This window comes from Triticum aestivum, chromosome 4A (assembly GCF_018294505.1).
Source record: "Triticum aestivum cultivar Chinese Spring chromosome 4A, IWGSC CS RefSeq v2.1, whole genome shotgun sequence".
Classification (NCBI taxonomy): Eukaryota; Viridiplantae; Streptophyta; class Magnoliopsida; order Poales; family Poaceae; genus Triticum; species Triticum aestivum.
The window spans coordinates 615,130,273-615,155,343 of record NC_057803.1 but is presented as its reverse complement, the minus strand read 5'-3'; the positions used below and the strand labels follow the sequence as shown (position 1 = coordinate 615,155,343).

Here is a 25,071-nt window from a genome sequence, read left to right as displayed (position 1 = left end):
ACATAAAAGATTTAGAGAAGATTCAAATATTATTCATAGATAGACTTGATCATAAACCCACAATTCATCGATCTCAACAAACACACCGCAAAAAGAAGATTACATCGAATAGTTCTCCACAAGAGAGGGGGAGAACATTGTATTGAGATCCAACAAGAGAGAAGAAGCCATCTAGCTACTAACTATGGACCCGTAGGTCTGAGGTAAACTACTCACACTTCATCGGAGGGGCTATGGTGTTGATGTAGAAGCCCTCCGTGATCGATGCCCCCTCCGGCGGAGCTCCGGAACAGGCCCCAAGATGGGATCTCGTGGATATAGAAAGTTGCGGCAGTGGAATTAGGTTTTTGGCTCCGTATCTGATCGTTTGGGGGTACGTGGATATATATAGGAGGAAGGAGTACGTCGGTGGAGCAACAGGGAGCCCACGAGGGTGGAGGGCGTGCCTGGTAGGGGTGGGCGCGGCCCCCTACCTCGTGGACTCCTCTTTTCTTTCTTGACATAGGGTCCAAGTCTCCCTGGTCTTATTCGTTGAGAAAATCACATTCCCGAAGGTTTCATTCCGTTTGGACTCCGTTTGATATTCCTTTTCTTCAAAACCCTAAAACAGGCAAAAAACAGCAATTCTGGGCTGGGCCTCCAGTTAATAGGTTAGTCCCAAAAATAATATAAAAGTGGATAATAAAGCCCAATAATGTCCAAAACAGTAGATAATATAGCATGGAGCAATCAAAAATTATAGATACGTTGGAGACGTATCAAGCATCCCCAAGCTTAATTCCTGCTCGTCCTCGAGTAGGTAAATGATAAAAACAGAATTTTTGATGCGGAGTGCTACTTGGCATAATTTTAATGTAATTCTTCTTAATTGTGGTATGAATATTCAGATCCGAAAGATTCAAGACAAAAGTTCATATTGACATAAAAATAATAATACTTCAAGCATACTAACAAAGCAATTATGTCTTCTCAAAATAACATGGCTAAAGAAAGTTATCCCTACAAAATCATATAGTCTAGCTATGCTCTATCTTCACCACGCAAAATATTTAAATCATGCACAACCCCGATGACAAGCCAAGCAATTGTTTCATACTTTTGACATTCTCAAAACTTTTTCAATCTTCACGCAATACATGAGCGTGAGCCATGGATATAGCACTATAGGTGGAATAGAGTGGTGGTTGTGGAGAAGACAAAAAGGGGAAGATAGTCTCACATCAACTAGGCGTATCAACGGGCTATGGAGATGCCCATCAATAGATATCAATGTGACTGAGTAGGGATTGCCATGCAACGGATGCACTAGAGCTATAAGTATATGAAAGCTCAAAAAGAAACTAAGTGGGTGTGCATCCAACTTGCTTGCTCATGAAGACCTAGGGCAATTTGAGGAAGCCCATCATTGGAATATACAAGCCAAGTTCTATAATGAAAGATTCCCACTAGTATATGAAAGTGATAACATGAGAGACTCTCTACTATGAAGATCATGGTGCTACTTTGAAGCACAAGTGTGGTAAAAAGATAGTAACATTGTCCCTTCTCTCTTTTTCTCTCGTTTTTTTATTTGGGCCTTTTCTCTCTTTTTTTGGCCTCTTTTTTTATTTGGGCTTCTTTGGCCTCTTTTATTTTTCGTTCGGAGTCTCATCCCAGCTTGTGGGGGAATCATAGTCTCCATCATCCTTTCCTCACTGGGACAATGCTCTAATAATGATGATCATCACATTTTTATTTTTCTTACAACTCAACAATTACAACTTGATACTTAGAACAAAATATGACTCTATATGAATGCCTCTGGCGGTGTACCGGGATATGCAATATGACAATGATGGAGTGTGTCATAATAAACAGAACGGTGGGAAGTCGCATGGCAATATATCTCGGAATGGCTATGGAAATGCCATAATAGGTAGGCATGGTGGGTGTATGATACCGGCGAAAGGTGCGCGGTATTAGAGAGGCTAGCAAAAGTGGAAGGATGAGAGTGCGTATAATCCATGGACTCAACATTAGTCATAAAGAACTCATATACTTATTGGAAAAATTTACAAGTTATCAAAGAAAAGTATTACGCGCATGCTCCTAGGGGGATAGATTGGTAGGAAAAGACCATCGCTCGTCCCCGACCGCCACTCATAAGGAAGGCAATCAATAAATAAATCATGCTCCGACTTCATCACATAACAGTTCACCATACGTGTATGCTATGGGAATTCATAGTATTCAACACACTCATAAGAAAGTTTTATTATTAATCTTGTATACCAAGCATATTAGGATTTTAAGCATATTACCATTCTATTAAGACTCTCAAAATAATCTAAGTGAAGCATGAGAGACCAATAGTTTCTATAAAACAAATCCACCACCGTGCTCTAAAAGATATAAGTGAAGTACTAGAGCAAAACTATATAACTCAAAAGATATAAGCGAAGCACATAGAGTATTCTAACAAATTCCAAATCATGTATGGCTCTCTCAAAAGGTGTGTACAGCAAGGATGATTGTGGTAAACTAAAAGAAAAGACTCAAATCATACAAGACGCTCCAAGGAAAACACATATCATGTGGTAAATAAAAATATAGCTCCAAGTAAAGTTACCGATAGAAGTAGACGAAAGAGGGGATGCCTTCCGGGGCATCCCCAAGCTTTGGCTTTTAGGTGTCCTTAGATTATCTTGGGGGGTGCCATGGGCATCCCCAATCTTAGGCTCTTGCCACTCCTTGTTCCATAATCCATCAAATCTTTACCCAAAACTTGAAAACTTCACAACACAAAACTTAAAGTAGAAAATCTCGTGAGCTCCGTTAGAGAACGAAAATAAAAAACCACTTCAAGGTACTGTAATGAACTCATTCTTTATTTATATTGGTGTTATACCTACTGTATTCCAACTTATCTATGGTTTATAAACTATTTTACTAGCCATAGATTCATCAAAATAAGCAAACAACACAAGAAAAACAGAATCTGTCAAAAACAGAACAGTCTGTAGTAATCTGTAGCTAGCGCAAGATATGGAACCCCAAAAATTCTAAAATAAATTGCCGGACGTGAGGAATTTATCTATTAATCATCTGCAAAAAGAATTAACTAAATATCACTTTCCAAATAAAAATGACAGCAGTTCTCGTGAGCGCTAAAGTTTCTGTTTTTACAGCAAGTTCAGCAAGACTTTCCCCAAGTCTTCCCAACGGTTCTACTTGGCACAAACACTAATTAAACACAAAAAAACACAACCAAAACAGAGGCTAGATAAATTATTTATTACTAAACAGGAGCAAAAAGCAAGGAATAAAGATAAAATTGGGTTGCCTCCCAACAAGCGCTATCGTTTAACGCCCCTAGCTAGGCATAACAAGCAAGAATAGATCTAGGTATTGCCATCTTTGGTAGGCAATTCTTCAATTAGGCATCTACCATCTTTAGGAATTTCTTTATTTTTATTAATTATCAAACTTTTAGGCACAAGATCGAAAAATTCATTTGTAACGAATGGTTCCTTAATGATAGCAAGAAGATTGGGAAGAATACTTATAGATTTGAGATCCGCATTTTCCTTATTAGAGGATTCACCCTTATTTTTAGGAACATACATAAGCTTGGCAATTTTAGTGGGAGGACTTGGAGTATTCTTTACGGAAGAAAAAGAGGTTCCCAAGTTGGTGATAATACCCTCAAGTTTATCGATCCTAGTGGAATCGTGATTTATTTTCTCATTAACTATGGGTTCCTTTTCTTTAATATTTTTCAAAGTAACTCCTACTTTAGATCCATATTGAGAGATTCGGCTGTGGATCTTTTTATCCAAATTTGCAATTAACTCTACGGTGGTAACCTTATTTTCAATAATTTCAAGCCTTTGCATTACATGCTCCAAAGTTAATATAGTTCCGTTAACCAAGAGAGGGGGTGAGCCAAATAAATCTAACATAGCATTATAAGAATCAAAAGTATGGCTACCCAAAAAGTTCCCTCCGGTAATAGTATCAAGAACATAACGGTGCCAAGGAGTAATGCCTACATAAAAATTGCGAAGGAGAATGGTAGTAGATTGCTTCCTAGTAGATCTATTTTGAGCATTGCAAATTCTATACCAAGCATCTTTTAGATTTTCACCCTCCCTTTGCTTAAAATTTAGAATTTCATTCTCGGGAGACAACGGAGAAGATAAGGGACAAGCCATAACGATAAGCAAACAAACTAACACACAAGCAAACAAAAAGCAAGCGGGTAAAAAGAGGCAAATAGAGAGGGAGAGGGAGGATAGAGAGAGAGGGCGAATAAAACGGCAAGGGTGAAGTGGAAAATGAGAGGCAAATGGCAAATAATGTAATGCGGGAGATAAGGGTATGTGATGGGTACTTGGTATGTTAACTTTGCCTAGACCTCCCCGGCAACGGCGCCAGAAATCCTTCTTGCTACCTCTTGAGCACTACGTTGGTTTTCCCTGAAGAGGAAGGGATGATGGAGCAAAGTAGTGTAAGTATTTCCCTCAGTTTTTGAGAACCAAGGTATCAATCCAGTAGGAGGCTACGCGCGAGTCCCTTGTACCTGCACAAAACAAATAAATCCTCGCAACCAACGCAAATAGGGGTTGTCAGTCCCTATAAGGCCACTTACGAGAGTGAGATTTGATAGATATGATAAGATAATATTTTTGGTATTTTTATGATAAAGATGCAAAGTAAAATAAAGGCAAAGTAAATAGAAAGTAAATAACTAAGTAGTAGGAGATCAATATGATGATGATAGACCCGGGGGCCATAGGTTTCACTAGTGGCTTCTCTCGAGAGCATAAGTATTCTACGGTGGGTGAACAAATTACTGTTGAGCAATTGACAGAATTGAGCATAGTTATGAGAATATCTAGGTATGCTCATGTATATAGGCATCACGTCCGAGACAAGTAGACCGACTCCTGCCTGCATCTACTACTATTACTCCACTCATCGACCGCTATCCAGCATGCATCTAGAGTATTAAGGTAAAAGCAGAGTAACGCCTTAAGCAAGATGACATGATGTAGAGGGATAGACTCATGCAATATGAAGAAAACCCCATCTTGTTATCCTCGATGGAAACAATACAATACGTGCCTTGCTGTCCTTACTGTCACCGGGAAAGGACACCGCAAGATTGAACCCAAAGCTAAGCACTTCTCCCATTGCAAGAAAGATCAATCTAGTAGGCCAAACCAAACTGGTAATTCGAAGAGACTTGCAAAGATAACCAATCATACATAAAAGAATTCAGAGAAGATTCAAATATTATTCATAGATAGACTTGATCATAAACCCACAATTCATCGGTCAGCAAAAGAAGATTACATCGAATAGTTCTCCACAAGAGAGGGGGAGAACATTGTATTGAGATCCAAAAAGAGAGAAGAAGCCATCTAGCTACTAACTATGGACCCGTAGGTCTGAGGTAAACTACTCACACTTCATCGGAGGGCTATGGTGTTGATGTAGAAGCCCTCCGTGATCGATGCCCCCTCCGGCGGAGCTCTGGAACAGGCCCCAAGATGGGATCTCGTGGATACAGAAAGTTGCGGCGGTGGAATTAGGTTTTTGGCTCCGTATCTAATCGTTTGGGGGTACGTGGATATATATAGGAGGAAGGAGTACGTCGGTGGAGCAATAGGGGGCCCACGAGGGTGGAGGGCGCGCCTGGTAGGGGTGGGCGCGCCCTCCTACATCGTGGCCTCCTCTTTTCTTTCTTGACGCAGGGTCCAAGTCTCCCTGGTCTTATTCGTTGAGAAAATCACGTTCCTGAAGGTTTCATTCCGTTTGGACTCCGTTTGATATTCCTTTTCTTCGAAACCCTAAAACAGGCAAAAAACAGTAATTCTGGGCTGGGCCTCTGGTTAATACGTTAGTCCCAAAAATAATATAAAAGTGGATAATAAGCCCAATAATGTCCAAAACAGTAGATAATATAGCATGGAGCAATCAAAAATTATAGATACGTTGGAGACGTATCACGTCCATCTTGATCTTGTGATCATCGACGACATCCGCAACATGCAACTCCAATATCATCTTCTCCTGCTCAATTTTTTTTACTTTTTCCTTCAAGTAATTGTTTTCTTCTTCAACTAAATTTAACCTCTCGACAATAGGGTCGGTTGGAATTTCTGGTTCACATACCTCCTAGATAAATAAAATCTATGTCACGTTGGTCGGCATAATTGTCATAAACAATAAATGAACCAAATATTTATAAAAGATAATATATACCACATCCGACTCATAGCCAGGACGAGGGCCGACGGGGGCGGATACCAAAACCATTGCACTATATAATAACAAGCAATAATAAAAGTAAGAAAAATAGAAAAGTATCTATCTAAAGTAAGTATTTTTTTTCTTTCAGAAAGAAGATAAGAACAAGAAGCTCACCACGGTGGTGCCGGCGACGAGATCGGCGCGGGCGACCGACGGCGGTGAAGACGGGGAAGGGACGTGACGGACTGCTAAATCTAGACAAATCTCGGGTAAAATGGAGCTTGGTGGTCGAGCTTCGAGAGGTGAAAGCTTAACTAGTGTGGCATTTCATCAAACACCTCATGTGCATAGGAGGTGAGCTAGAGCACCACAAAGCACTCCCCTCGCCGGCCAGAAAAAGCAGAGCAGTGTGGAGTGTTCTGCTGCGGCGATGGGGTATATATAGGCAACTCACTGGTCCCGGTTCGTGGCTGGAACCGGGACTAATGTCCCCCCTTCTGTCTCGGTTCCAGCCACGAATCGGGACCAATGACTGTGGGCCAGGAGCGAGGGCCATTGGTCTTGGTTCGTGCTTGGAACCGGGACAAATGGGTCCAGACGAACCGGGACCAATGCCCCATGAGGCCCGGCCGGCCCACTGGGCGCACGAACCGGGACGCATGCCCCCCATGGGCCCTGGTTCGTGACTGAACCGGGACTAATGGGCTGGCCAGGCCCCAACCAAAGCCTTGTTTTCTACTAGTGGCTACATCACAAGGTCTCGACCATTCTGTAAATATAAATGTGTTCGTGTGATTCCAAAAAGGGGATGCTATGATAAAATTTCCAATTAAGTAGACATAAGCATAATAGGTGTAACATTCGAGGATCCATATTACTTGAAGTTTGATCGAGCACAAATGAAATATATTACTGGAAGTTTGTTCGTGCACATATGAAATACATAACTTTCTATGTGATCATCACTAATCTAATTATACATTAACTAATGTATTAGTATTTTATATAAGAATTGTTCCAAATAAAAAATGACATATAGATGCACGTGGTGGACTGTAGAAACTCATGTATGGAATCAAATGACGGAATTTCTCTCTCCTCCATAGCTTCTTCCATTGTAGTGTCGTGATATTAACCTCATAGATGCCAATGTCCGCAGTTAATATCACTGCCCTCCACAGATCCAATCAGTCTAAGCCTTTTGGTTGGATTTTGAATAGGGATAAGATTCATGAGTTCGACGACTCTAGGCATAGTCCATGATGCAAATCCATTAGAATCCAGTTGTCTTGACCACATGTTGAGGGTTACCATGTCCACATGTGCAAACCCCAAACTTCCATCCTCCATCACCATGAGGATAGGGGAACCGCTAATGACAACCCCCAACAATGGCGCATCAATCATCGATAAGCAATTAGAGCTCAAGTCATATTTGAGAACTTCTACACTATCATCGTCATTATGTGTAAGCATGAAGTGAAGTGCATTTTCAACGAGGATGGAGGGCATTGAGTCGATGAATGCATCAGGTGCAAGTTATAGACTAGAGCACATATCGCTCCACTCAAAATCTGAGCATGACTTGCTCTGGTCACTTGACACCGGCAAGGACACACACACATGTGCAACACAATCTTCATCATCAGTCATGTCAATGCCCAAGAATACCACCTAGAAGGGCCCTACATGACACACACAATGGTCACAATCACTCGCAGCACAAGGCAATGCAGTGGCGCATCGATGTAGCCCATTGACACCGCACTTTCAGCTTTCTTTGGCGACCCGTCATGGGGTCCCACATGACAAGGTGGGTCGGGGCCAATTATCCCGAAGGAGAACACGACCATGGCGACAGTCCCACACAGGGTATTTATAGTTACCCCCCCCCCCCCGATCGTCGGGAATGTCTGCACCAAATTTCATGGTGGAGATGAAGCGTGGGGAGGGGGCTTTCCTCGGGAGAAAGTCGAGGGGCCAGGAATAAAGGAACCCCAGCATGGGGGGAGATCCATGGAACTTACAGTAGCGGGAATGAAAGGCATGGTAGGAGAGAAGACCGAGCCATCGCTTGTTGCCAATGTAGGCACGCACGAGGCACGCAGGCTCATTCAGTGGGAGGTGAAAGAAGATCTCCTCGAGTAGTTCGTTCGGTAGCGATTGTATCGTTGGTGGCGGCAACATGGTTGGTGGAGGCGATGGTTTCGGGTGGGGAGAGGTTTGAGGGTATGTTTTATGATGATTTTGGGGAGTTAGTGTTTCTTGCCGATATTGGCCACCCTATGGGCCACCGAAAGCTCAATCAATATTTTGGCTAGCCAAAGAATTAAAAAGGCTAGCTTGGGCTAAACTCAAGACACACCGGGTCCCTTGCAGGCTACCCAGGCCTAGAGGCAGGCTTGCCACCAGGCTTCCCACCGAGAGGCCACCCTCGATGTATTACACCGTCACCCAGCACGTGCGTGCAAGCCCTGGCTCTGTGGTTTTGCAGCTTCGCCGTCGGCTAGGCGTGTGCGCGGCCTCGGGGCCGGCGTGGAAGTCGGAGCGGCGGCTCCGGATCTAGTCTTGTTGGTGGGGTGCCGGCATTGGTCACGTGGGTGACAGTGTCGTTGGCCAGCCTGGTGCGCGGCCTCGGGGTCGGCGTGGATGTTGGAGCGGCGGCTCCGGATACGGTGGTTGGGTGTCGGCTCCGGTTGCTCGGGTGGCGAAGCTGGCGGCTCGCATGGTGCGCGGCCTCGGGGTCGGCGTGTGTGGTTTCTGTCCGTACGTCGGAGCGGCGGCTCTGGAGATGGTTGTAGGGTGTCGGCTCCGGTTGCTCGGGCAACAGAGCATGCGGCTCGACTGGTGCGCGGCGTGGATGCCAGAGCGGCGGCTTTGGTCTTGGGTGTAGGGTGTCGGCTACGGGTTGCTTGGATGACGTAGTCGGCGGCTCGGCTGGAGCGTGGCCCTGGGTCGGTGTTTTTTTTTTGTTATCCCTGATTAATCAAGAATGTTAGATTTTCGGGTCCGGTTTTTCTTATAAACTGGACCAACTCTCTTCTCTTAATGAAATGCTTTGGAGGTGTTGTCGAAAAAAAAAACAGAGTGGGTGGGACACGGAGCAAAGGGAAAGCACGGAGTAGAGGTGCGTGTGCGGTGACGCTGGGCCGAGACGGAAGCGCAAGCGCTGACGCCTCACTCACGGCACGGGGCTGACACTACTTACTTACTTGTAGGCCCCCTTTCCGATCTCCACTCCACAGTCCTACTCCTACCTACCCACCCATCCTCCCCGTCCGAGTCTCCAGCCGCCGGAAGAGCAGGGCGAGATGAGCTCCGGGATGGGGAAGGTGGTGTGCGTCACCGGCGCCTCGGGCTACATCGCCTCCTGGCTCGTCAAGCTCCTCCTTCACCGCGGCTACACCGTCCGCGCCACCGTCAGGGACACCGGTACGGTCAGGACCCCCTCCCCTCCTTCGCTCTCCCCGCCTGCTCCATGACTTTCGCTTGGTTATAGGTCTAGTTTGTTCTTGGTCCCCGCGGCCGCCAGGGATTCATCGATTCAGTCATTCACTGGGTGGGTGGGGAACTAGGTTTTGTTCAGCTTGTCAAATTGGAATTAATTGTACAAGGAAGAAGAAGCTGTTATCATGCTGTGAGTGAGTGCTGGGGAGTCAACGCCATCTCTCCACTGCAACTAGTATTATCTGTATAAATCTGAATCTAGATTCTCTAAGAGTCAAGGGGCAGCCATTCTGACCTGTGAATTAAAAACTACACAACTGATTTCCCATAATACTGTTGCTAGTGTGTTGCTGCGACAGTCATTTTTCTTTCATTATAATAAATCCTTTAGATTGTTGGAGTTCAGAATCAACATAGATTGGTCGTTGGAATGTTTTCTTTTTAATAAAAACATGCATGTGTGGCGCTAACTGAACTGCCGGTTCCTACTTGCAGCCGACCCCAAGAAAACATTGCACCTGCAGGCCCTGGATGGAGCCAAGGACAGGCTCCACTTGTTCAAAGCAAGCTTGTTGGAAGAAGGCTCTTTCGATGCTGCCGTTGCCGGCTGCGATTGTGTCTTCCACACGGCCTCTCCCTTTTATCACAATGTCAAGGATCCCAAGGTTAGCACACATCATGGTCACTGTGCACAATTAGATACAACATGTGTTTGTTCCTTATATGCATGTGTGCGGGCTTATGTTTTCAACAGCTAAATCTGTTGATGATGTTTAGATAGTAAATACAACAGCTTCACCGGGCGTTCGTTCTGTATGCTTATGTGTGTCTTTACTGTCTTGCAGGCTGAGTTACTTGACCCAGCTGTCAATGGAACACTCAATGTTCTCCGTTCCTGCAAGAAAGCCTCTATCAAGAGAGTGATCATAACGTCGTCCATGGCTGCTGTTGCCTACAATGGGAAGCCAAGAACTCCTGATGTAGTGGTTGATGAGACATGGTTTTCAAGTGCAGAGGTCTGTGAAAAGAATGAGGTAATATGTCTTTCTGTGCTGGTAGAGCTCTGCTTGTTTTTCACATATGGAGTGGTAAAATTCTGGGTTGATTTGCATATATGGTGTGGCAAGTCACGTTAATAAATACATCCAGCTCTATATGTCTACCACTCTGCCTGCACTCAAATGCCCTTCATTTGTGTACTAGATGATTTACATACACCTCTACTGAAATACAGTTTCTTAGGATGACAGGGTGATACCATTGTTGTTGAAGATCTTGGTTTTGTGTTTTTACACAAGGATGTAAGTTGTGCCCAAATGATACATTATCCATAACAAGTGTAAGAATATGAAAGTAACTGTCAATTGATCTTGTTCCATCTTTATTTGTGTCATACTATACTTGGTTGGTTTACAGGGAGAAAATATTATACCTGGTTAAGTCATCACTAATGCCAGTATGCTATATAGTCAGTCTCTGTCTGCTGCTACAAAACAATTGCAGAACAACTCTGCATCTACACATTGTCCAGTTAAGATTCTGCTGCATATAAACATAGTACTTGCCTATGTTGAACCGGCATATACATATATAATCACTTCACTACTATTAACATTCAACTGACATCTGTACTTGTCATCATAAGTAGATCGCTACTATTACTATATGACTGACACCTGCATTTATCATTATAAGCACATCGTTCTTCAGTGGGGATATGCATTTCATTCCTCATATCGACTATAAGCTTAGACATAATTTCTGCGTTAATAGAGTTCTTTCGATATTTTTTACCTAACTTGAAATTAGATTGCCTTATATAACTTTGTATGCAAATCTTTCAAAACTTTACCTTCACATCCTTTTGTTCTCCTGAATGTGCATACTTGACTGTACATCATTTGCATTCTCATCTGTTCTCCTGAATGTTCATCTGCTTCAGCAATGGTATGTGCTATCCAAGACCCTTGCTGAGGAAGCTGCATGGAAGTTCGCAAATGATAATGGATTTGAAATAGTTACAATAAACCCAGCAATGGTCATCGGTCCCCTGTTGCAGCCTACACTGAATACTAGCGCAGAAGCAATATTGAAGTTTATAAATGGTATGTCTGTATGTGGCTTCATAATTAATTTTTTATAGGTTAGCTCTAGCAAGTATGTAAGGTAGAGCTCTGTTACGCCCTACACACATTTTGCATTTGTCGTTTGTTTGAGAGAATACCCCTGTTAAGCCATTAGCACAATTTCTGCAAACAAGCTCAAGATATTCCAAGTGATGTTGAATTAATGTTTCTTTCATTTCTTTTTATGTGTGTACATGTGTTTTGGGCACTGGCATAAGCACTGTTGGTGCCATATGGAATGATTCTACTCTTCATTGTTTATCTAGCTAATTGTTTGTGCATCCTAAACCTGCACGTTACATGTACGGTGAATGTTCTGAATCTTATAAGAAACTAGCAAGATGCCCGTGTGTTGCACGAAACATGAAGATGCATTTGTATGAGTAGTTTATCTTATGAGAGAAAAAGATGAACAAGGAAAAGCCGTATCTACAAATGTGGAGAGGAGTGCGGGTAAATTGTCATAGTTTCCTTCCTACCCGTTAGATATAGATCGGGCGACCTATATTGCAGGATGACAGGCACACCATCATCACCAACTCTGCTTTTTATAATCTTATAAGAAATATCAATACGATGGTTGTTTAGTTGGAAGTTTGATTGTTCACTATGGGGGTCTGGCCTATGGTACCTTCAGTGCCATGAATGTATTTTCATCTAACTGAGAGGATATTTGTTGACCGATGGGAAACATGCATGAAATAGATGCTTATGTCTCAAAAATATTTAAAACTACAGTTCTTGTGCCAGAAGAAGTCTACTCTAACGGGACATATTTGAACTCTTGACAAGAAATCCTTGGTATTTTCATGCAGGATCATCTTCTACATACCCCAATTTCAGCTTTGGCTGGGTAAATGTTAAAGATGTTGCCCTGTCACATATCCTTGCATATGAAGTTCCTTCGGCAAACGGAAGATACTGTATGGTTGAAAGAGTTGCTCACCACTCGGAGATTGTCAAGATCATACACGAAATGTACCCCAATTTTCCAGTGCCAGACAAGTAAATCCCTTGAAATCAATTCGAGAACAGCAGTGTTGGATATTAGTTACTCGTTTCTCGTTGAGGCTTCACGGACACTGTAGAGCGCTTAAGCTGTTCATTTGCACCATTTCTTGTTGAGGCTTTGTGGACACTGTAGTGACAGGACTCATTATTTTCCTTTTTTGTGCAGGTGTGCAGATGACGCACCATTTGTCCCTATCTACCAGGTATCGAAGGACAAGATAAGAAGTTTGGGTATGGAGCTGATTCCCCTGGAGACGAGCCTCAAGGAGACTATCGAGAGCTTGAGAGAGAAAGGATTTGTTACTTCTGAGTCAAGCCATCTATGAAACCTTCTTTCCTTTGGCGTCACTGGATGCATACATGTTTATGTACACCTGAAATAAATGGAGGCATATTGTGCTCTATGGATCCGTTGTGTTCTCATGGATTCGAGGTTCAAGACGTTCCTCAGAATGTGGGCAGCCAGGAGCACGCTTAGCAAATAGAAAGACCCACTACTTAGTGTCGATGACATGTTGGTGGACTTCACTCTCTAGTGACATATAGTGTGTATTTCTACATGAGTTTATATGTATACTATACTCTATAGATAATTTCTGAAAATAATCCAACTGAGAAGGAAATGTCTTAAGTGGAAACTGGGTCTAAGGGGGATTCAGTATTTCCAGACTATTGAGTAGTGTAAGTGTCATGACAATTATTGGTCATGATGCAGTAATTGTTGGTTCTAGTCAAGCAACAATTGCACTCCCTATGGGTACTATGTGGTAATCTTTGCTGGATGTATCTATATTCTACCCATACTTCACTGAATTTTAAGAATATTTATAATGGTTTTCATGTTGAAACTCATAAACTGAGTGAGGTTGAAAACCTACTCGTAACTCCGCAAAAGAGTTTTTCAAGGAAATTTAGAGTAAATGCTTCTCTATATTGTGTATTGTACTATACATGCGTTAAACTAGGTACATGTTTGGCATACAAATTAATTTTCTAGATTCTTGGTAAGTCAAGATACGGCATGGTCACCTAGGCCATCGTAATGTTGGGATGATGAGAACATTATTGATGGTTCCACTGCCGACCAACGAAATTCGGCCCGTTTGGCAGGTTTGCATATGAGTACCATCAATTGCATCAATACAATCATGTGAAGGCATGAACAAACTGAACTGTTATTGTTCACAACAATAAATTCATGTCATGGCATAAACTAATACTCCCTCCGGTCCTTTTTACTCTGAAATTCTCTGAAGTCAAACTTCACAAAGTTTGACCATATTTATATGAAAAAATATCAACATCTGCCATGCTAAAGTTATATAATATAAAACTTTAAGTCATGACACATCTAGTAGTATTGATTTTAGATTGTGAATGTTGGCACTTTTTTCTACAAAGTTGGTCAAACTTTATGAAGCTTGACTTCAGTCAAACCTTATATGCGAACTAAAAAGAACCGGAGGGAGTAGTTAGTACTGCTCATCTTGAAATATGGATACCATCTATAGCTCGTTCATACCTTCGGAGGAGTTTGACCAGTAAATTGCTTCATTATCTCTCCTCTCAACTCTCCATTCACATACATGACTTGCTTGAAATACAAGGATATTGTCTCATTGGATCTTCTAGATATGTTGTGAATCACTCTAAATCTCTGATTATGACTTACAACATTAAGAAACATTGTCACTTGCTCTTTGAAAGAGGTGGGGATGCTATCTTTTATCAACTGCCTCTCTCTAAATGTCTTCACAAGCTTGGAAAAGGGGTACTTCTCATTCGAAGCATGTTCACAGACTCTACATCGTTACACTTGTATGTGTAGTTCAGATTAGTCATCCTCTCCCTATCTCAAGGAAGCATGGTAGCATATGTGTCCACACTCCTGGAATTGCGAGTAAATATGTGTCTAAATTATACTAAAAGGCAGAATTTTCACTATCATATGTTTATTCTTGTATATTATGAAAAGTGTATTTTTTGTGCAAATTGTCTGCAGATTTTTTTCATAAATGTTTTAGGATCTCTTTTATTTTTCTTCTTCTGTGAAGGCAATACCAATGTCACTAATTTATTTTTGATATAAAATTTTATTTCTTTTATTTTTTGTATTTTATACACGCAACTAGTATATATTGTGCATGTAATTTTACTAGAATGCAAAAATTGCCCTATTAGATGCTTATTTCTCTGCATATTATAAAAACAGTGCCGTTTCTATGCAAATTGTGTACAAGTTTTTGTCATGATTTGTTAAATGGGTATAGAAAAAATATTAACCATGTATTAAAAAAATGTTAAACTTGTATTTGAAAAATAAAGAATTTAGAAAATGTTAAATGTGTATATAAAAAAAATTCTACCATGTATTTAAAAATTTTAATTTGGTATTTGAAAATATTAATCAAGAATTTGAAAATTTTAAACGTATACTAAAAATTTGTATTAGATATATACCAATCATGTGTAAAGAAAACCAGTGAAACCCGAGAGAAAACAAGAAAAACCAATGAAAAACAAGAAAAAGGCAAACAAAACCGAAGTAAAAATGAAGAAAAAAGAAATAAAGAAAACAATGAGAACCATGAATAGAAATAATGAAAACCAAAGAAAAATAAAAAAACCCAGTAAAACAGAAAAAAGGAAGAAAACCCGTGAAAAAGAAAAAACAAAAAACAAAAAAAGCCCCAGCAAACCAACAGAAAAACCAGCTCGATTGTCCTCAGGTAAGTTGCGCCTAGTACTTATCACGTACTCCCTCCGTTCCTAAATATAAGTCTTTATAGAGATTCCGCTATGAACCACATACGAATGTATATAGATGCATTTTAAGTATAGATTCATTCATTTTGCTCCGTATGTAGTCCACCTAATGAGATCTCTACAAAGACTTATATTTAGGAATGGAAGGAGTACAACACTCGGGCGCAGTCGCTAGTAGCTCTAGCCATCTTCCAAGTTAACTGTGCGCGAATAGCTCAGCCCGATACACCCGCAAAAAAAAAAGGAATAGCTCAGCCTGATTACTATACACACTTCAGCGAAACATCCTACTGTCTCGCTTAATGCGAGATATAGTCGTCCCGCGTTTTCAATAAACTCAAGACATGACAAATAGCTTTTGTGCTGTTCGTTGGATGTAAATCAACGGTCCAGATGAAAAGTGATTGAAACGAATAAAATTTTCAAGCACCTGAGCCATAGGTGCTCCCAACAATCACACATGGAAATAAAAAACTTTCCTTGTGTGTAAGTAAAAAAGAATGGTCGTGGAATAGGTCCGCGTCTTTGTTTCTTGCCATCTTCTTGTGTACATGTATCAGATCCACCAGAAGCAACCCACCGCCAACTCGCGCTCGATCGCCCCCCTCCGTCGTCGCCATGGCCGCCAACCACAGGAACCAGGGGCGGGCCCACCTCAATTCAAGGGTATTCAGTTGAATACCCATTATTTTTGTGAAAAAACTAGGTATTATATAGTCTATATACTATGTTGTATAAGGAAAAACGATACCGACACATCCAGAGCGTCGAGTTAAGCTTTTCAGCCCAAAAAGTGAGGCAGCCCATTGTCTATTTCTCCTCATCACCACGACCAGGCATGGCCCATTGGCCCAAGTCACTCGCACACATCCATCATCGCACAGAAAAAATTCCATCGATCAGAGCCAGGCACACGAACCGGCAGCGCCGCCCCTGTTCTCGAGTTCTCCACTCGCCGCACGCGACCCAAGCGGCCAAGCAACGAACCGCCTCCTGATCGGCACCGCACGGCGGCTAGGGTCCAGAGCTGCCGTCGCTTGATCGGCGATCGGTTGCAGGTACGCGCGGCAGCGGCTGCAGCGTGGACACGCCCGACGAATACATCCCTGAATCCCTAATCCCTTGCCCCTTTTGGTTCTGAACTTTCTAATCTCTGTTGTAGGTGGCGGGTAGCAGGATTGCAGGAATCAATCTAATTTCAAAGCCACAACTCGAATTCAACTATCGAAGGTATAATCACTAATTAGATGTACTAATCATTTGACCCAGAAATTGGGCTCTCTCCTCTCATGCGCGTGTTCTAACTGAATTTATTTATCAGTGTCGAACTGAATTCAGGCAGCTAGGCAGCGCTTTTGCTCTCATATTGTCCAGGCAGTAGGCTGCAGTACAGAAGTGCAAGACTAAGTAAGTTAGTTTGACCACTGATCACTTGTCTTTCTTGTTTTAATATAGTGAAATTAGAGACTAGTTTGCAGTCAATTAAGAATTGTTTAGACATGAGAATTTACAATTTTCCATTCGAGTTTGTAATGAGAGAACGTTTATAAATTCTGAATTTGTTCCAGTGAGCGTTATGGATAATGATTAGTACTCTAAAACTTGAGCAACTTTACTTTTCAGGTGTAAAACATGAAGAGTAAGAATACTGGCACTACTGATTTGAGAGCTTTCATGAAAAGAGTTGCTGCAAAAAGAAAACAACCTGAACCAACGAGTGCTACCCCATCTTCCAATGAAAGTCAGATGCAATTGGTAATTTTTGAAGGGCAAAGTGGTAGTGAGACACACACAATACCACCTGAACCTGAGAGAGCTCCTCACACAGAGGCCCCAATAGCAGAAGATGATGATGAATCTATGGCCCTAGATGAATCTGATTCTAGTGATGAGGATAGTGATGATGACATTTATAACATCGAGCCTGATCCTGGGTTGAGGACTCCTATCTCAAGCTATGATGTTAATGAACGAGATTCAGTTAGAAGGGCCTACATTGCATTGGGACGATGTAAACCAAAGGTGCGGAAGAAAGATTTTCCGTAACATGACTGCGGAGGTAAGCGTCACTTCCAACCGGCTTGGTTTGATGAGTATAAGTGGCTTGAGTATAGTGTGGATAAAGATGCTGCATATTGCTTTTTTTGCTATTTGTTCAAAGATAGTACTAAATTTGCTGATGGAGATAGTTTTGTTAATGGAGGGTTCAGAAATTGGAATATGAAAGCGAGATTTCGTAAGCATGCTGGTGAGGTGAATAGTGCTCATTGTGAAGCCGAAGAGAAATATAATTTGTTCATCAAACCTAAAGCATCAATCCGTGAGGCCATTTCCTCACAGACCACACAGTACAAGGCTGAGTATCTAGCTCGATTAAAATGGTCACTTGAGTGCATAAAATTTATTTTGCATCAGGGGTTGGCTTTTAGTGGTCATGATGAGGGAAAGGATTCTAAAAATAAAGGAAATTTCCGAGAACTTTTGCAATGGCTGGCAGGCAACTTTGAAGAAGTTAATAAGGTTGTTTTAGGAAATGCTCCACAGAATTGTCAGATGATAGATCACAAGATTCAAAAACAGCTTATTAGTTCTTGTGCTCATGAAACAACAAAATTTGTCATAGAGGAACTTGGTGATGAGTGTTTCGCAATTCTTGCTGATGAATCTAGTGATGCATACCAACAAGAACAGTTAGCTCTTTGCTTGCGATTTGTCAATAAAATAGGGGAGCCGGTTGAAAGGTTTCTTGGTCTTGCTCAAGTTGAGGATACTACATCATTGACTCTTAAAGAAGCAATTCAGACCTTGCTTATGAAGTATCAACTGCCGATATCCAAGGTACGTGGGCAAGGGTATGACGGTGCGAGTAACATGAAGGGTCATGTTAATGGTTTGAAGAAACTAATCATGGAAGATTCTCCTTCTGCTTATTATGTTCATTGCTTCGCCCATCAGCTTCAACTAACCCTTGTAGCTGTTGCTAAGGAGAATATTGATTGCAAATGGTTCTTTGGGCACCTTGCATATTTGTTGAATGTTCTTGGGATGTCATGTAAAAAGATCCGCATGCTTCGCGTAGCTCAAGCTGAGTATATGATTGAAGCATTGAAACTAGGTGAAATTGAAGCTAGCCAAGGTTTGAGTCAAGAGATGGGCCTAGCAAGGCCCGGGGGATCTCACTACAAAACGGTAATGCATGTTATGTCTTTGTATCCTTCAATCAGGAAAGTTCTCTTTAGGCTTGGGAAAGAAAGTAATTCAGCAGAGGCTTTAGGAGCTCAAACTATGTTGGAAGTATTTAAATCATTTGAGTTTGTTTTCATGTTGCACTTGATGAATGAAATATTTGGGTACACAAGTGACTTAAGTAACGCTTTGCAAAAGAGGGATCAAGATATTGTGAATGCAGTTGATCTTCTCGAGTTCACAAAGGTACAACTGCAAGTTCTAAGAGAAGATGATGGATGGAAAGACTTCCTTGAGAATGTCACTTCTTTTTATGTGAAGCACAATGTCATATGTGTTGACATGGATGGGAAGTACAAGCCTATACAAAGAGCAAGAGCGTTCTATAAAAATGCCATGAATTACCACCGGTTCCATGCTGATATGTTGTTGGGTGTCATTGATAGGCAACTTCAAGAGCTTAATAACAGGTTTGATGAGGTAAACACGGAGCTACTTAGATGCATGGCATCATTCAGTCCAGCCAAGTCATTTTCTTATTTTAATATTGATGACTTGGTTAAGCTTGCTGGGTTCTATCCTCATGATTTTGACTTTGAAGAAATGCACCAACTTCCTTTTCAATTGAATCTCTATATTACTGATGTGAGGAATGATGAAAACTTCACAAACTTGAGAAGTCTAGCAGAGTTGTCTATGATACTTGTTAAAACAGGGAGGGCTCTTCGGTATGATATTGTTTACAAACTTCTCAAATTGGTGCTAGTCCTTCCTGTTGCAACAGCCGGTGTTGAGAGGGTCTTTTCATCAATGAACTATATAAAAAACAAGCTAAGAAGCAAGATGGGGCAAAAATACTTGAGTGGTTGCTTGGTCACATTCATTGAAAGGGATTTCTTCTTGCAAGTTAAGGATGAGGACATTATCACACATTTTCAAAGCATCAAGGATCGCAAAGTTATCCTGTGATTTGTAAGTTTTTATCGATCCTATATATATATTAGATTTTGCGATGATATGTTGAACAATGTTTTTTACTTCCATATGGTGAACAATACCAAGTTATGATCAATTTTTGTGAATATAATATATTATGTGGTATCTTTTATATAGTTTAGAACTAGTACAATATGCTTCTGTAATTGATTATACGCCTGAAAGGAAGGCCATAGACTTTCAAAAAAATACAAAATTTGAATACACAGTCTTGAATTCCTGGGCCCGCCCCTGCCTGCACGACGGCGACGCCGAGCCATCCCGGCCCCGGTGTGGCCTCGCAAGGGCGAGGAGCAGGTGAAGACGACGACGAGGACCACGCCTTCGACCTGAAGGGGCTGAAGCTCCCGATGGGGGAGTTGTTCGTCACGCTCGCGACCTGGCCGTGGGGCCTGACCCCGCCGTCCGCCTCCGTGTCTGGGGAGCCAACGAGCTGGAGCCCAAGAAACAAAGCATGTTCTTGAAGCTCCTGCCGCTGGCGGTGGAGGCTGCCGCGATGGTCGCCATGGTGGTTGGACTCGCCACGGGAGGCGGGAACGGGGCCTTCAGCGCCGCCCTCGTCGCCGGCCTCGTCGCCGGCCTCGCTGAGAGGAGCAGCGCTGGCAAACCCACCGCGGCCGCACTCGCCGCCCGCCTTGCGCCCTCCGGGCGGGACTGCTGGCTGCTGAGGGACGGCGCGTGGTCGGTGCAGGACAAGGGTGCGTCGTGCCAGGGGACGTCATCTGGATCATGTCCGGCCACATCTTTCCTGTATTTATTGTCAACACATATTTATTATATTACGGTATCTACCTATGTTACTATAACCATCTCTCTTCTTTAATTGTCTGTTACATAAGTATGTTTGCGAGTCCCAAATACATGATAGTCCCTCCGGTACTTTTTATTCTGCACATTGAATTTGCCAAAAGTCAAACTTTGCTAACTTTAACCAAATTTATATTAGAAATTATTAGCATCTATAATATCTAATAAATATAATATGAAAATATGTTCCAAGATGAATCTAATGATATTGGTGTTGTTATGTGAATGTCTATAATTTTTTATATGAACTTGGTCAAAGTTGGATGAGATTGACTTCAGACAAACCTAATATGTAGAGTAAAAAGGACCGGAGGGAGTACTACCTATGTTACCCCCACTATGGCCAGCCTAATGACAAGATTAGAGTCTAGTGGTAAAAGTGCCTCAATACACGAAGGACCATAGTGTAGCTATACATCAGTAGTACATTCTTAATTACCTGGTGTGGCAACTGGTTCTTCAACATACTCAACCAGGAATGTGCATTAATAAGATTTATTTTGGCCATGAACGATGAACAATCACTAGTAGAAAAACGACCTAATGTTCACCTCATTAGTCCCGGCTCAATTATGGACCAAATTAATGATACCATTATTCCCAGTTCAAGGCTACACGTTAGTCCCAGTTCATTTGTGACCTATAGTCCCGTTTGTGTCACAAACCAGGACTAAAGGGGTGGTGGCAGGCCGGAGCCCCATGAGCCCCTTTAGTCCCGGTTTGTAACACAAAACCGGACTATAAGTTAGACCTGTTGGAAATATGAGCAATTTACCAAATAACTTTACTAACAGAAATATTAGATAAAGCATGACTAATATAGCAGAGATAAAGTAAGTCATGCAATCTGACAGAGAGAAGGTAAATAGCATCTTCATATATGAACTTGAACTGAACACATCTAGAACAGACACTAGATCAAGTTGCATATATGTAGTAGAACCTAACTTATGTAGGGCCGACACTAGGGCAAAGAACTGTGGCGAGACTTCTAACAGAAAGAGCAAGAACACGTACGGGACATCAGCAACAACAGAAGCACTGGATTTGGGGTCGACATCCTTGCCAGCCATGTCATTGATGAGGTTGTCGACGTCGGGGAAGAAGTCGTCGGAGTCTGCCAGCCATGTCATTGATGAGGTTGTCGACGTCGGGGAAGAAGTCGTCAGAGTCCGAAACATCCGTGATGAAGAAGTTAGTAGTCGCATGGAGCGCGGGAGGTGAAGTGAACAACTAGCAGCCGAAGGGATGCGTCGTTCGCATTCAGTCTCCACTATAGCAAAATCTTTTCAACTTCGTCATCGGCTTGCTCATTCCCGCAACCCGTGGCGTGGCAGACGGCGGAGGAGGAGCGCGCGTGAATGTCTCTCTTATTTTCATGCTCATACATGTGGAAAAATATCCTTCCTCATAAGGAGGTCCAACTCCCACCAAACTAACAATATGAGACTAAAGTTTAGTTCCACCTTTTGCCTTGCACGAATGGGCTGCGTGGGCCTTTAGAATTTATTAGGAATTTTTGAAATAATTATTGTGCTGTCCCAAAATAGACTAAATTTCAGTAAGACCTTTAGACTCCATTCGGAGCGGAGGGATAGAAAGCAAATGAATTGAAAACTTTACAGAAATGTAATTTGCGTCACTTGTGTAAGCCTTGGAACGTGAAATAGAGGGATGCAAAATTTTGCCGCGTTCGGTGTGAACTAGGAAAGCAAAGGAACTAGAGAATAAAAGTCAACGCATGCACTTGTCTTCAACTGTATGAAAATAATTTTTTATTCATCGGAACATGCAGCTTGCCTGGCCGCTCGCCAAACAGTCACATGCAAGTATTTTTTAATACGGCCAACTGACAGCTTGCATCGGGCCTCCACCCCAACATTGGGTCGCAGTAGATTTTTTCTTTCCCGTGAAAAGTACAGGCTGGGTAAACTTTGCTGCGGGACGAGTGAGGACATTCCTTCGAATCGAACGCATCACAGGTTATTTTTCTGAAGGAAACCTGACCTATAAAAATTCCTGCAGACCGAATGGGGCCTATAGTCCGGGTTGGAGCCACTAACCGGGACTAAAGGCCTTTAGTTCCAGTTGGTAGCTTTAACCCGGACTAAAAATGTTTTGTAATTTGCAAACTCTACCTTCCTCTTCCGTATCTCCTTTTCAGTTTTGAAAAAAAACAAAAAAATGATAAAAATTCCAAAAATTAAAATCCTTCGAGATGTAGTTATATTACTAATCTACTAGTTAGGGAAATTTTAAAACATAAATTTCGACATATTTTGAAAAAAGTGTTATGAAAAAATAAAACGACCATAACTTTTGCATACGATGTCGAAAAAAACGTATAATATATCAAAATATTCAACACGAAAAGCCGGTTCCGAATTCGACCACCGTAGGCTGTTTTGCAAATTTTTAGAATCCTAAATTCTGAAAGAAAAAAAAATTATGCTCAAATTTCAATTATTTTTCAATTTTGGTCAAACTATGGTCAAACTACTTACTCAAGAAATATTAGTGTTAATAATAATAATTTTTTTACAATAATATTTTCAAACTCAAACGATGAAACGTGTGACTTAATGCTCAAGCTAAACTCCTAAGGATTAATAGAATTAACAGCTTACTATTGTCAGGAAAACAACAAATTCAGACTTGGAAACTAGGGGAAATAGAACTCGAAAGTTAAGCGTGCTCAGGCTGGAGTAGTGAGAGAGATGGGCGACCTGCCGAGAGGTTAGACGATTTGGAATGAGTGTTCCACACTTGAGCAGTGATTAGAGATTAAATTGTCAAATAATTCAAAAATTTGAAAATTGAAAAAAAAATCAAGGAGCCCCACCTCTTCCATATATAGGTACAAAAAACATAGAGAGAAAAATATGTGTTCGTGATTTTGAGTAAAATGTCTTAACAAAATCAATCTAGAATATGATAAAAACCAAAACAACTGCAGTGATCACTATAGCCTTAAATATGTGACCACTGTGCCGGAGACAAGCCTGGGCAGTTATTGCTATAGCCCGAGGCCTAGCAACAACTTTCCTTATAATTCCTTCATAGAAAATATAAAATCATAGAAAATCATCACTCAACATAGCATAGCCTTAGGCATGACCTGCTGCTAGCTCCGCCACTGTGTGACCAAGCATATGCACATGTCCATCTCACTTCATGGACGTCACAGTCTCCTATTAATTGTGTCTGCATTGGCACAATTACCGAACAAACACCAAAGAGATTGGTGGAGGAACTGAAGAAAGAAAAAGTTCTATGAGATCTTCATGCGGGCATGCAACTCATATCCCATCCACCTTCAGTTTCCGGCTCAAGATTTTACTTCATATGTTATACTATTCAATAACATTGCTTGATAAACAAATAAAACCGCAAAAACATTTACTTATATCCAAAAGATTTACTAAGACATGTCAACGAGCCATCATGCAAAACCATCATCATATCATGTCTTGGGCCATAGAAACCACTAGCCATGTACATGCCATCACCATTTTCTCATCAATGCCACATCTTTTCGGAGACCAATTTAGAGACTAGATCAAAACTAGGGGTGCAAGTTGTAGAGTTCAAATGGAAAGACTAAGATACTAGCTACAAATAAAATTTGAAGGCAATTAAACCACAAAGCACAAAGTTGATGTTGCGAGAAAATTGAGATTCATTACAACATAATTCATTCGCCCGCTAGCACATGCCAACAACACTAGGAATTGTCAAGCTTACTAGCAAAAGAACAATAGTGCGAGAAAACAAGAACCATTGCACCACACCAGGTGCTAATTAGTGACAGGATTCATCAAAAGACCTTTGGTGCCTCTGAGTTGATTATCTTTCTTGTTGACGAGAGTGGCCCCTTCCTTTAAGACTTTTTGATCAAACATTGTCAATGCGCCACATCACAAGGTCTCAGCCATTCTGTAAATATAATTGTGTCAGTGTGATTCCAAAAAGGGATGCTACGATAAAATTTCCAATTAAGTAGACGTAAGCATAATTAGGTGTAACATTTGAGGATCCATATTACTTGAAGTTTGATCGAGCACAAATGACATATATTACTGAAAGTTTGTTCGCGCACATATGAAATATATAACTTTCTATGTGATCATCATTAATCTAATTATACATTAACTAATGTATACGTATTTATATAAAAATTGTTCCAAATCCAGAAAGAAATGACATATAGATGTAACTGGTGGATTGCAGAAACTCATGTATGGAACCAAATAACGGAAATTCTCTCTCTTCCATAGCTTCTTCCATTGTAGTGTCCAGATATTAACCTCATAGATGCCAAGGTCCGCAGTTATGAAAATGATATCACTGCCCTCCACAGATCCAATCAGTTTAAACCTTTTGGTTGGATTTTGAATAGGGATAAGGTTCATGAGTTCGACGACTCAATGCATAGTCCATGACGCAATTCCATTAGCATCCAATTTTCTTGACCATATGTTGAGGGTTACCTTGT

At 41.5% G+C, this 25,071-nt stretch overlaps 2 protein-coding genes and 1 long non-coding RNA gene across 4 annotated transcripts; all 3 read left to right on the top strand.

Moving 5' to 3' along the window:
* Positions 1-9,423: 9,423 nt before the first annotated feature.
* Positions 9,424-13,592, top strand: LOC123087591 (phenylacetaldehyde reductase). Of its 2 annotated transcripts, none has more exons than XR_006441443.1 (6): positions 9,424-9,669; positions 10,180-10,349; positions 10,530-10,718; positions 11,627-11,789; positions 12,626-12,894; positions 12,988-13,592. XR_006441443.1 is itself a non-coding variant. In XM_044509634.1 (6 exons), exons 1-6 carry the CDS (start codon positions 9,549-9,551, stop codon positions 13,145-13,147), a joined length of 993 nt encoding a protein of 330 aa, XP_044365569.1. In that variant the 5' UTR covers positions 9,424-9,548; the 3' UTR covers positions 13,148-13,592. The 2 variants fall into 2 exon arrangements, 1 of the variants encoding a protein (XP_044365569.1); XM_044509634.1 differs by having other exon boundaries at positions 12,626-12,815.
* A 2,913-nt stretch (positions 13,593-16,505) lies between these two features.
* LOC123082617 (uncharacterized) lies at positions 16,506-16,996 on the top strand. The gene is made up of 3 exons (XR_006439076.1): positions 16,506-16,645; positions 16,750-16,817; positions 16,909-16,996. It is a non-coding gene; the product is annotated as an uncharacterized lncRNA (long non-coding RNA).
* A 442-nt stretch (positions 16,997-17,438) lies between these two features.
* LOC123082616 (zinc finger MYM-type protein 1) lies at positions 17,439-20,213 on the top strand. Its single transcript, XM_044504916.1, has 2 exons — positions 17,439-17,646; positions 17,798-20,213. Exon 2 carries the CDS (start codon positions 17,808-17,810, stop codon positions 19,740-19,742), a length of 1,935 nt encoding a protein of 644 aa, XP_044360851.1. The 5' UTR covers positions 17,439-17,646; positions 17,798-17,807; the 3' UTR covers positions 19,743-20,213.
* The last annotated feature ends 4,858 nt before the right edge of the window (positions 20,214-25,071 follow it).

Bases quoted from the DNA above. Each gene is read 5' to 3' on its own strand.
- LOC123087591 (XM_044509634.1), top strand. From the start codon at position 9,549: ATGAGCTCCGGGATGGGGAAGGTGGTGTGCGTCACCGGCGCCTCGGGC. The intron at 9,670-10,179 runs GTACGGTCAGGA...TCCTACTTGCAG, and splicing joins CGCCACCGTCAGGGACACCG to CCGACCCCAAGAAAACATTG. The intron at 10,719-11,626 runs GTAATATGTCTT...CATCTGCTTCAG, and splicing joins AGGTCTGTGAAAAGAATGAG to CAATGGTATGTGCTATCCAA.
- LOC123082616 (XM_044504916.1), top strand. From the start codon at position 17,808: ATGAAAGCGAGATTTCGTAAGCATGCTGGTGAGGTGAATAGTGCTCAT.